Source organism: Vigna angularis, chromosome 2 (genome assembly GCF_016808095.1).
Source record: "Vigna angularis cultivar LongXiaoDou No.4 chromosome 2, ASM1680809v1, whole genome shotgun sequence".
NCBI classification, from domain to species: Eukaryota; Viridiplantae; Streptophyta; class Magnoliopsida; order Fabales; family Fabaceae; genus Vigna; species Vigna angularis.
The window spans coordinates 1,128,102-1,140,768 of record NC_068971.1 but is presented as its reverse complement, the minus strand read 5'-3'; the positions used below and the strand labels follow the sequence as shown (position 1 = coordinate 1,140,768).

General features: G+C 34.3%; 1 protein-coding gene across 1 annotated transcript; it reads right to left on the bottom strand.

The window, feature by feature from the left end:
* Nucleotides 1-6,617: 6,617 nt before the first annotated feature.
* Nucleotides 6,618-8,607, bottom strand: LOC108321631 (heat shock 70 kDa protein 4). The gene is made up of 2 exons (XM_017553444.2): nt 8,388-8,607; nt 6,618-8,278 (listed from the first exon to the last, which is right to left on the bottom strand). The coding sequence occupies exons 1-2, from the start codon at nt 8,605-8,607 to the stop codon at nt 6,618-6,620; spliced, it is 1,881 nt and encodes a 626-aa protein (XP_017408933.1).
* Between the last annotated feature and the right edge of the window lie 4,060 nt (nt 8,608-12,667).

Below are 12,667 nucleotides of genomic sequence, written 5' to 3'. Positions count from 1 at the left end.
TGAATTTTTGACAAAGTGTCCAAAATGTGGCTTATCACGATACAAGTCAAAAAACAATAGTGAAGATAATGGTCAGATAGAAAAAAATGGATCTGCTTTGAAAGTAGTTTGGTACCTTCCAATAGTGCCCAGACTTAAGCGTTTGTTTGCGAATCCCAAAGATGCTAAAAATCTTAGATGGCATGCAGATGAGAGAAAAATTGACGGGCTGCTTCGTCATCCAGCTGATTCAAAGCAATGGAAAAATATTGATCGACAATTCCCCGAATTTGGTAAAGAGTGTAGAAATCTTAGGCTTGGTTTAGCCACTGATGGAATGAACCCATTTGGTAATCTGAGTACCAATCACAGTTGTTGGCCAGTTATATTGATAATTTACAACTTATCTCCTGCATTGTGCATGAAGAGGAAGTACATGATGTTGTCTATGATGATATCTGGTCCAAAGCAGCCTGGAAATGACATAGATGTTTATCTAAGCCCACTAGTTGAAGACTTGAAGGTTTTGTGGGTTGATGGGGTTGAAATATTTGATGGATTCGCTTCAGAGACTTTTATGATGCGTGCAATGTTATTTTGCACCATTAATGACTTTCCTGCTTATGGTAATTTGTCAGGATACAATGTCAAGGGTCATAAAGCGTGTCCTATATGTGAAGAAAACACTGCAGCTCATCAATTGAAACATGGAAGAAAGACGGTGTATCTGCGTCATCGGAGATTTCTAGAACGTAATCATCCATATCGAAGGTTAAAAAAAGCATTCAATGGAGATCAAGAGAGGGACGAAGCACCAAATCCACTTACTGGCCTTCAAGTTCTTGAAAAAGTTAATAAAATACATCATGTATTTGGGAAAACATCGAAGAAGTCATCTGTAACGACCCCTTGGAAGAAGAAATCAATATTCTTTGATCTTCCATATTGGTCAAAGTTAGATGTTCGACATTGCATAGATGTGATGCATGTAGAAAAGAATGTGTGTGATAGCTTGATTGGTACATTACTCAACATTCAGGGAAAGACAAAAGATGGAGTGAATGCTCGTTTGGATTTGGTTGACATGAATATCCGAGAAGAGTTGGCACCCAAGGAGATTGGTAAACGTACTTATTTGCCCCCTGCATGTTACACAATGTCTAAACAAGAGAAGATAAGTTTTTGTGTATGTTTAAAGAGTATCAAAGTACCACAAGGATACTCTTCAAATATGAAGAGTTTAGTGTCAATGCAGGACTTAAAGCTTGTTGGCATGAAGTCTCACGATTGTCACGTCTTAATGCAACAGTTGTTACCGGTGGCTATTCGTGGAATTTTGCCCAAAAATGTTAGGCACACCATAAACAGGTTGTGTTCATGGTTCTCGTCAATATGTAGTAAAGCCATCGATCCTACAAAGTTAGATGAACTTCAAGGCGAGATAGTTATCATCTTGTGTCAACTAGAGATGTTTTTCCCTCCATCTTTTTTTGACATCATGGTACATTTACTTGTTCATTTGGTTAGAGAAATCAAGTTGTGCGGACCGGTATACTTAAGATGGATGTATCCTATTGAGCGTTATATGAAGATTTTGAAAGGGTACGTTAAAAATCCATATCGTCCTGAAGGTTCGATGATTGAAAGGTATATTGCTGAAGAAAGTATCGAGTTTTGTTCAGATTACATGACATCAACGAATCCAATAGGAGTTCCTCGCACAACATGGTTGAATAAATTTTCTACAAGTAAAAGCATCCGAGGTGTCAATGTGGTGACAAAAGATCGCGAAGAATTGTTGCAAGCACATCTTTATATATTGAACAACACAGATGAGGTGATCCCTTTTTTGGAAGCACACAAAGCCATTGTTAAGAATAAAAATCCAAGACAATCAGAGAAATGGCAATTGATGGAGCATAACAAAACATTTATGTCTTGGTTCAAATCTGAAATTGACAAAGAGCCACATTCTTCTGAAACTTTATTGTGGCTTGCAAATGGTTTAAAGTTTGATGTCGTGTGTTGTACAGGTTATGAAGTCAATAATTGCACATTCTATACGAAGACTTTGGATGATAAAAGCATAGTACAAAATAGTGGAATCAGTTTAGAAGCTGAGTCACTTCAATTTTCCACATCAAAAGATCAATCTCCTGTACTTGGATCAATGAGATATTATGGTATAATAGAAGAGATATGGGAGGTTGATTACACCAAGTTTTTTGTTCCATTGTTCAAGTGTAAGTGGTTTGACAATAAGAGTGGTGTGAAAATAGATGACTCGGGTATGACACTGGTTGATTTTCGCAAGGTGGGTTACCGAGACGAACCGTTTATCATGGTTCATCAAGCATCTCAAGTTTTTTATGTCAAAGATACTGCGTCTGACCATTGGTATGTTGCTCTTCAAGGCAAAAAATAAATTGAAGTTAACGAAGACAATCTGATTAATATTTATATTGCTGACAACCATTCATTTCAAACTACAACAAATTTGGATGACCAATCTCTAGTTGACGATGATTTACATGCAATTCGGTCAGATCATGATGAGGGAATATACATATGATGAATCCATATCTTTATGTATGAATTTTCAATTTCTGTATAAGTATTTTATTAATATAACATAAGTTTTCCTTTTATACATTTCCTATGATTACTATTACATGTTTTGTTAATTTATATGATATTACATAAGTCTTGAAATAAAATTTAATGTTGTTATTTATTTTGACAGATATATGGCTGATCATCCACATTCTTCAGGGGATGAGGCTCCCCCAACCAAAATCACTAGAGGACCCACTAGGATGAAACAACTATTGATCAGGAAAAATAGTGGTGAAAGAACTCCGGTGAATGTGAATGTCACCACGGGTGTGGCAACTGGCCCCTATGCAGATGACTTCCGATCATACCTTGGAGTAGTGGCACGTGATAAGATTAGCATTCTCATTCCATCTTTTGATCATGTGTCCGAGGTTGATCGGAACATTATTTGGAAAGATATATTGGTAAGTTAGTTAATAGCATTTGAATTAAAATTTGTTTATATTGATAGTTTTGTACTAATACAACTTTATTATGTTTTTTTCAGATGACATTTGACATTCCAAATGTCACATCACTTAGAAATAAGTGTTTGTCAACTGTTGCAGAAAATTTCAGAAACTTTAAAAGCAAGTTGACATCAAGATACATCTTTGGACACCTTAAACATAAAAGTCCATGTAGTGCTTATAAGTTCATTGATGAGGAGACTTGGCGGCTTTTTAAAGAGAGTCGGATGTCAGAGGAATGGCAGGTTTGTGTAGTTCATATTATTCAATTCCTCATTAACAAATATATATCATATGAACTAATTAATTAATGTGTATGTGACAGGCAATTAGAAGCAAAGCACAAGGAACAAGTGCTCACAACAAAAACCCCCACCTATTATCTCGTGGTGGGTATAGGAAGCTTGAGGAGAAAATCCTCAAGCAAAAGACAGATGCTACACCACCATCTCAGGGTGGTAGCCCTCCTCAGCCTCCTTCTCCACCGTCTAGACATGAGAAATGGAAGTTGGCCCGTATGCGACCATCGGGCACCTACTCTTCCGACACTGCACGAGAGATTTCTGAAAGAATTGTAAGTTATCACTGTTCCTAAAATAATAAGTATTGTCATTATACATACTACATTAAACTATTTAAAGAATAGTGGTGTTTTGTAATGTTACAGGACACCTTGGTTGAGCAGAGCTCCCAAGGCCAATTCACTCCAGAGGGTCGCCAGGATATTCTTGCTGCTGCGATTGGACGACCTGAGCACCCTGGACGTGTACGTGCTGCAGGTCCTGAAGTAGGAATTACAGATTATTTTGGGAGCTCTTCTCGTCAGCCTTCATATTCATACAGCGATACACAAAGGATGACAGAAGAGATCACAAAAAAGGTCCGACAAGACCTTAGAGAGGAGATCAGGGCCGAGGTGAGGGCTGAATTCCAGATGCTATACCAGTAGCAGTTTCAGAGCATGCGCCCGGTGCCGTCTCCTATAGAGGAACATGTTATCCCTCCCCCTCCCACAGGTAAACTTAAAAAACATTTATGTGCAATTATTTCTATCTTTTGTATAATCTAACATTTACTCTGACAGGGAGAAGCGCGAAAGGAAGTTGTTCCGCATCAGCCATCCCAGAGGATGACATGGACGATGGTAGTCCATGTCTGCTATACATTTTAGAGGATACTGAGATGGTGCTGGTAGCTCGTGGAACAGAGTTTAGGTCAGCGACTGTATGTCATGGTATGCAACTATTAGAGGATGAGGTGAAGGTCTCAGTGGATGAAATGATCATACCAGATGCCTCGGTTCCTCTGTCCACGGAAGAGATTTTCACTGTGGAACAAGCATATAAGTCGTTTATCAGTTGGCCTAAATTTTTGGTTAAACCAGTTTCTGACCCCTCGGTATGAAATTCCTCTTTACACTTCTCAATTTTAAAGGTTTTTGATGTCAAAACTTATCTTATCTTTTCATGTAACAACAGACGCAGGCACAAGAGAAGATTCCTCTATCTGAGGATGACCCTCTTTCTTCATTGCATCTACTTGCTGACATCCTTGATGATAAGCCTTTGGAGGTTGAGTATGATGCTAATGTATTTGGGGCAGGCTCTGAGGTCCCAATATACCTTAATAGCCAAGATGTTCGTGAGCTTGCGTCGGGAACACAAGAGTTGAATATTTCAATTATTCAACTATGGACGATGTAAGTCTATGACCAATTATTTATATATAAAATTCATTTGTATATCAAGTATCCTTATATCAAAGTTAATTTTTGATTTCAGGTATATGTCTGGGGTCACTAATAAGTTGGGGCGTTCTGATGATTATGGATTCATTGATCCCCAATCAATTCATGAATCAAATGATTTTGAGCATATCAACATGAGTCTGATAAGAAGTTTTGGAAGGGGCAAGAAAATATACTTTTTGCCTTATATATCCGGGTAAGTCAACTTTGTTAACATAATAATGTTCCATATGTGATTTTAATATTTAATAGTTACGTTATTATGAATTTCAGGCGCCATTGGCAACTTCTTGTTATGTCTATGCAAGACAACTATGCTTTGTGGTTCTGCTCATTGCACAGGCCTCCTCCCACACAACTCAAACAAGCAATTGATTGGTAAGAACCTCAATGTTTGGACTTTCTTTGTTATATAACTGAATGCTAAAACCTTTTTTTATATACAGTTCTATTCCAGCAAGTATGATGATGGGTGGGAGATCAATTGTTAACAGTAGAAAGATTGCTTGGATTTCTCTCAAGGTTTGACATATGCTAAAGTCATACTTTGTTATAATTGTTTTATAACAAATGTTATTAACTAACTATTATCAACTGTGATGATATATTGTAGTGTAACAGACAAAATGGGTCATATGAGTGTGGATACTATGTAATGTATTGGATGACCCATATTGTTCGTTCTCACATCACAAGTCGCTGGGAAACGGTAATATTTAACTTTAACAAATTTAGATTTTTTAACAAATGTTGAATTCATATACACTAAATAAAATGAATTGTATTTTGCAGAGATTCAAGACTACTACACCAGTTCCTGAGAAGTCACTATTATTCATTAGGAACGCTGCTGCGAAGTATATAGTTAGATTATACAATAGCTCTTAGATTTAAACAATGCATTTGATTAGATAGAATTTTCTTAGACTTTGTACTTTATTTGATGTTGAAATACATTTGAACATGTGTTTGTTATGTTCAAATTGAATTTGTGTACATGTTTTTATATGCAGGTCTGTTTTTGTGGTAGTGGATATCACAAAAACAGACCTGCAATTTTAAAAAACTGCAGGGGAATATGCCGCGGTTCTAACCACAACCGCGGCATATAGTGTTTTATTTTTTTTTAAAACGAGACATATGGCTGCGGTTTTAACACCAACCGCGGCATATCGTGTTCCCTCTTTTGCCGCGGTTGAACCGCGGCATATAGGGGATTGTTTTTTTTTTTAAAAAAAAAAAATGGATTTAGGCAGCGGTTCCCTCGACAACCGCGGCATATTCCGCAACCGATATACCGCGGTTATAACCGCGGCCTAAAGTGTCTGACTTACTACCGCGGCTGAATATGCCGCGGTTCTGAAACCGCGACGTATAGTGAAAATGAACCGCGGTAAAAGCCCCTCGCTGCACTAGTGAATAAAAGTCTTCCTATATTAATATCAAGATTTGAGATAATACCACATTCTTTAGATATACTTTAATTTACATAAACATTGAAATTTGAAACAACTTATATGTTATCTAATTTAGACTTATAATATAAACGGTGATTGTATTATTTTCTTAGTGAAATACAGTATTATATTTTTATTAATTATGTTGATTAGATACTAATAAAATATTATAATCTAAGTTACGCTTGCAATAAAAAAAAATATATTGTAAATACATATGAGATGACAAATGGAGTATCTAAAAAAGCATATGTCTTGGAGACAAAAAAGAAAATAGATGTGAAAAAGAATAACAGAAGACAACACTGAAAATCACAAGATAAGAATGCCAACAAAACTGTAGCTGTACAATCAGAGTTTGTAAATTAACTATGACGGTCTTTTCCTTTTACCAACCTTTTCCACGACCATAATTCGTTCACTGATTGCTTTAAGATCTTTTAGAAAGTCTTCAATAGCAACTATATCTTCCATCTCATTCCGCCTATCAAGCATATCAGTGGCTCTTAAAATTTTAGATATAATATCTTCCTTTTCTTTCGAGCTCAACTTTGAGCTCATATCCTCTCTCTCTAAAGCCTTTCCGATCTTATAAACATGATCATCTAAATCATTCATTGCATTGGCCTTCTTAAGAAACTTCTCATCTTCAGACTTATAATTCTCTGCTTCTTTAATCATTTTACTAATTTCTGCATTTGATAGTCTTCCTTTGTCATTGGATATTATAATTTCATTCCTATTACGGGTTACTTTATCCTCGGCAGAAACGGAAAGAATGCCATTTTCATTTATTGCAAAAGTCACATCATAAGGATAGCCACGAGGAGCTGGGGGAAAGCCAGAAATACGAAAAAAACCCAACAAATTATTATCACTGGCTTTTACTCTCTCGCCCTCATAAACCTCAATCTTGACTGAGAATTGGTTATCTGAGGATGTCACAAAAACGTCTGTCTTCTTTATAGGAATAGTAGTGTTCCTAGGAATCACAACACTCATGAGATCCCCCTTTACCAATATGCCAAGTGAAAGCGGAGTAACATCTTTCAATACCAAATCTGGAACATTCTTAATGCCTTCGGTCAAGAGAGCAGCCTGCACAGCTGCACCATAAGCAACAGCCTCATCAGGGTTTACGCTCTTGCAAAGATCCTTCCCATTGAAAAAGTCTTGAAGTAGCTTCTGCATTTTGGGAATCCTAGAAGAACCACCAACAAGGACAACATCATGCACACTACTTTTCTCCATCTTAGCATCCCTAAGACACCTATCTACTGTTTCCATACACTCTTCAAACACCTCCATATTGATTTCTTCAAATTTTGCTCGGGTTATTGAAGAAAGCAAATCAATGCCTTCAAATAAACCATCTATCTCGATGCTTGTAGTAACAGCATATGACAGTGTCCTTTTTGCTCTCTCGCAAGCACTTTTCAACCTCCTTAAGGCACGTGGATTCCCACTTATGTCAACTTTACTTTTCCTTTTCATCTCCTCCACAAAGTAGTTCATCATTCTATTATCAATGTCCTCTCCGCCAAGGTGACTGTTTCCGGCAGTGGCCTTAACTTGAAAGACTTTGTTCTCAATAGTGAGAATAGACACATCGAATGTACCACCTCCAAAGTCAAAAACAAAAATATTTCGCTGTCCAACACAATCATTTCTTTTATCAAGACCGTATGCAATTGCTGCAGCTGTCGGTTCATTGATTATACGAATAACATTGAGACCTATAATAGCACCAGCATCCATGGTGGCTTTCCGCTGAGAATCGTTGAAATAAGCAGGCACAGTAACCACTGCATTCTTCACAGGTTTTTCCAAGTATGCCTCTGCAATGTCCCGCATCTTTGAGAGGACCATGGATGATACTTCCTCCGCAATAAGGATCTTCTCCTGGCCTTTGTACTTAACAGAAATCGTGGGTTTGTCATTGACACCGGCAACAACCTTAAATGGCCATAACATTTTGTCTTTCTGAACAAACGGGTCACTGTATTTCCTACCGATCAACCTCTTAGCATCTGCAAGAGTTTAAAAAAAATATTGTTGTGGTCTATTTTTCCTGCTAAAAGTTTACAGGAAAATCATAGAAAGGAAAAAACAAGTAATAGTTTAAGAGTAAAAATATACCGAAGATGGTGTTCTCTGGATTGAAAGCAGCCTGATTTGCAGCAGCATCTCCTACCAACCTTTCATGGTCCGTGAAAGCAACACAAGAAGGAGTGGTATTGTTACCTTGATCATTATGAATGATCTCCACCCTATTATGCTGTTGCTGCCATACTGCAACACAGGAGTATGTTGTGCCAAGATCGATTCCTATTACCAACCCCTTTTTGTCTTCGGCCATTCTTCCTTATATGAATGAATACTGTACGATAGAAGAAGCATAGAAGTATGGATGAATATGAAGGGTTAATTTTTATACTTAGTAAAAATAAGAAAATGACCCCAAACATCTCTGAGTTGTTCCAATCAACAGGGTCTCTTCGTGCATCGCAAGCAAGGAAATTGGAAAATAACAGACTCGCAGCCATTAACAGTGTGATAGTAAACAATTTTCCTTCATTTGTGGAAATAAAATATCGTTTTAACTGACACGATTTTAGTTAGATGGATGAAAAAAAAACCGACGATAATGATCTTTATTATATTAGCATATTACAGTGATATATTTCGGAAATCTTAGATATTGTTTTTACCAACTTTTGCGGAGAGATAGCAAGTTGATCGCTTCTTCAGTTTCTAGTTTGTAGACGGAAAGTTAGGATTTGTGAAAGAGAGTGGGTGTTTATTATGAAGTTGGTATTTCTGACAGAACATTAATTGTATTATAAAATATTGTTGTATATACGGATAATGAACCTATATATTCTTATTATAATAATATTTAATTTTATAATATATTAATAATATAACAAATAATAACAATCTAATAAGGTTTAATCATTTAAGTATTTTTTTTTTCGGTCTCAATTGTGTCCTCATTTTTGTAAAATTGGAGCAATTAAAGGTCTGCCGTCAAATTGGACAAACGACAATCAGATTTAGGGAAGGGCAAAGTGGAGAAAATGTAAAAAAAATTTAAGTGCAACCTCAGGGTCGTGTAAGGGAAAACTCTGGGTTCGTTTCGGCATCTCAATGGCCGTTCTCGTGGGTGGTGCGGATCACGTTCTTGGTTGAGTTTCAGATTAAGGTTTTTTTTTTAAATTGAAATTAGGGATTTGATTCATCTGTTAACTCTGCAGATTGATTCATTTGGGAATTAGGGATTTGATTAATCTAGGAAAGGTCAGGACTTGGGATTGAACCAAGTGGCTTATGATGAGTCAACCATGCCATCGTCTGTATGTTCTGTATGTTCTTGTACCGGTGTCCTGAAGCAGTGTAACGAGAATTCCATTCATATGTAATTAGTGGATTATTTGATGATCTTCCACATCATTGCAGCATTTGTGGCTTTAGACTTAGATGGTAAGACTTGATTTCATGCAAATTTCTTATCAGATAACTTGATTTCAAGTGTCCCTGAGATGATAAGACTTATTACTTATATTCGTGGACAGAAACGGGGTTTTATTTAAGTTCAATGTAACACACCTTTCACTCACAGCATGATGATGGAACATCAGAAAAGCCTGGATGAGGGAGATCAATGCTCCAGAGATTAATTAACAATATAAAAACCAGAACTTTAACGAATGAGTTTTCCCACTTTACCCTTACCTAAATCAGATCCAATCCAAATTTTTAATACAAAACTCTTTTTTAATTCCACGTGTGATTAGTGAAAACATTGTTCATGTCACGTAACGTACAATTAAACGGCCGTTTGTCCAATTTAACAGCAGGTCATTGCTCCAATTTTACAAAAATAAGGACCCAATTGAGACGGTAAAAAGAAAGGGGACTTAAATGAGATTCCGGACCAAAATAAGGACCTACAGAGACGGCAAAAAGAAGAAGCTCATCAATCTCGCTGCGGAGTACCTCCTTCGTCTTCTCCACCGCCGTGCTCCCCATCTGCGTCAGCACTGCACTGCTCGACTATCGCCATATATTACCTGACAAAAACCCTTGCTCTCACTACACCTTGTTTCCTTACTCACCAAAAAAAACTCTTTTCTAAGCTAACCCTTTTTTCTTTCAATAATTACTTTATTTTTCTTATTTATAAAATGCCCTTTTTTTTAATATGTTTTTCTATAGTTCTAATTACTCAGGTTCCGTTTTAGTTTAACCGTGTTAAGTTAGTCTTTTTTTTTTTAAGTTTTAATTCTATCTTAACTTTTGAAAAAATATTTTAATTAAGTTATTTTCAAAAAACAATTATTAATAGCATGTCATATATTAATTTATAGTTTCTTTTAAGTTTTTAATTTTTTTTAATTTTATACATTTAAAAATAAATTCATTTCACTAAATTATAATTTTTTTACTTTTTAAAAATAAATTTTAATACCTTTTTTCTAATTTTTTACTTTTTATAAATATTTTTATAATTAAATATAATATTAACAATTATTATTTTATATTACTTTAATAACTAGGGATATTTTGGTAATCTTTAATTTTTACCAATTAAACAAATTTTTTAAAACTGTCACATCAATTAAATCTTACACTAATTCTCACATATTTTACCTCCAAATCTCTTCAAATTCATTCAATTACTCTCTTCCAAATCACCCTAATCGAACACATCCTTAGAGTAGAAGTAGGATTGAAAGTGATCATGAACAGAGTATTTTTGAAGGATATTAGTTATATTTATATATCAAGATAGATTCTGATCTATGTTCTTATTAGTATAATAACAGTAATATTGTACCTAAAATCATGACGGGACAGAAATAATAACAGTAATATTCTGAGAAGGTGAAGAAAGTCAAATTGCAATCTCTACGAAGATAAAATCTAAACTAGAAACATAGCTGCTAATGACACTATCAAAAAGATAATCCTCAATCTACTCTATTCCATGCTGCTGCTGGTCATCATTAACCAACTTTGCAGCTTTCTTAACTGCAGAGTTTATTTTCTCCCTATATTGTGGACAAAGTTTTGAACTGATATTGCTGTTCTTCAATGCATTCTTCATCTTGTAAACAAATCTTCGTGAAGTTTCTATCTTCAGCTTGGTAATTTTCAGCTTCGTGAATCATTCTTTTAATTTCCCCGGCTGAAAGTCTGTTTTGATCATTAGTTATGCTAATTTCATTCTTATAACCTGAGTTTTTTTTATAGTGACCTGAATGACTCTAATAATATTAATAAAAAAACCTAACGCTGAATAAAGAAAAGGTTTTAAAATAATTTCAAAAATTAAAAAGTACTCTAATTAACATATTCTTAATAATTCCAACAATAAAAAATACTCCTGACATTTATCACACTTAACAATTTTTTTTGATAAATTAGTTAAATGAGATGAAAGTTGATAAAAAATGCTTTAATTTTCTAAAAATATTTTAAGATTTGTCAATTTTTAAAATTATGGAGATAATCAAAGCATAACAAAGAAAACAAATTTTAATAAAATATAATTTAATGGTCAGGATTTATATATATACATATATTAAAATTTAAATATTATATAATAAATGTCTTTTATTATATTCTCATCATAAAAAAATTTATATACTTAGAAATAGTTTTATTTTATCATCAAATTATAAACTATAATATATAATAAATTAAAATATAACTAATTATAATTAATTATATCTTAATTATAACAAATTATAATTAAAACTTAAATCACAATCAATTATATTTTAGTTATAATCAGAAAAAAATGATAAATATTTTATAATCATAATTAATTATATCTTAATTATAATTTATTGTAATTAAAACTTAAATTATCATCTACCCTTATTGCTTATAATCTTTTTATATAGTAAAAGCAAGATATTGATAACAGTGTTTTTAGTAATTTGTATTCAATATACATTAAGCTTTTCAAATTTCATCGTTCTAAAGGATTTCTATTTTAAACATTTTCTTTCATATTTTATTATTATTAATAAATAATATAATTATAATAAGTTTATTGAAAGTGTAAGATAAAATTTTGATTCCTATTACCAATCCCTTTTTGTCTTCGACCATTCTTCTTTCTATGAATGAAGACTGTAAGATAAAAGAAGCATAGAAGTATGAATGAATAGGAAGAGTTGATTTTTATACTTAATAACAATAAGAAAATGACCCCAAACACCTCTGAGTTGTTCCCATCAACAACTTCTCTTGCATCGCAAGCAAGGAAATTGAAAACGAACGGACAAGCATATAGAAGGAATCGATTATTCAAAATATGAAACTGATTTCAGATTATTCAATATATATAACCATTAGTTATAGGTTATGCCGTATATATTGACATACAGACCTTGTGACAACTCATC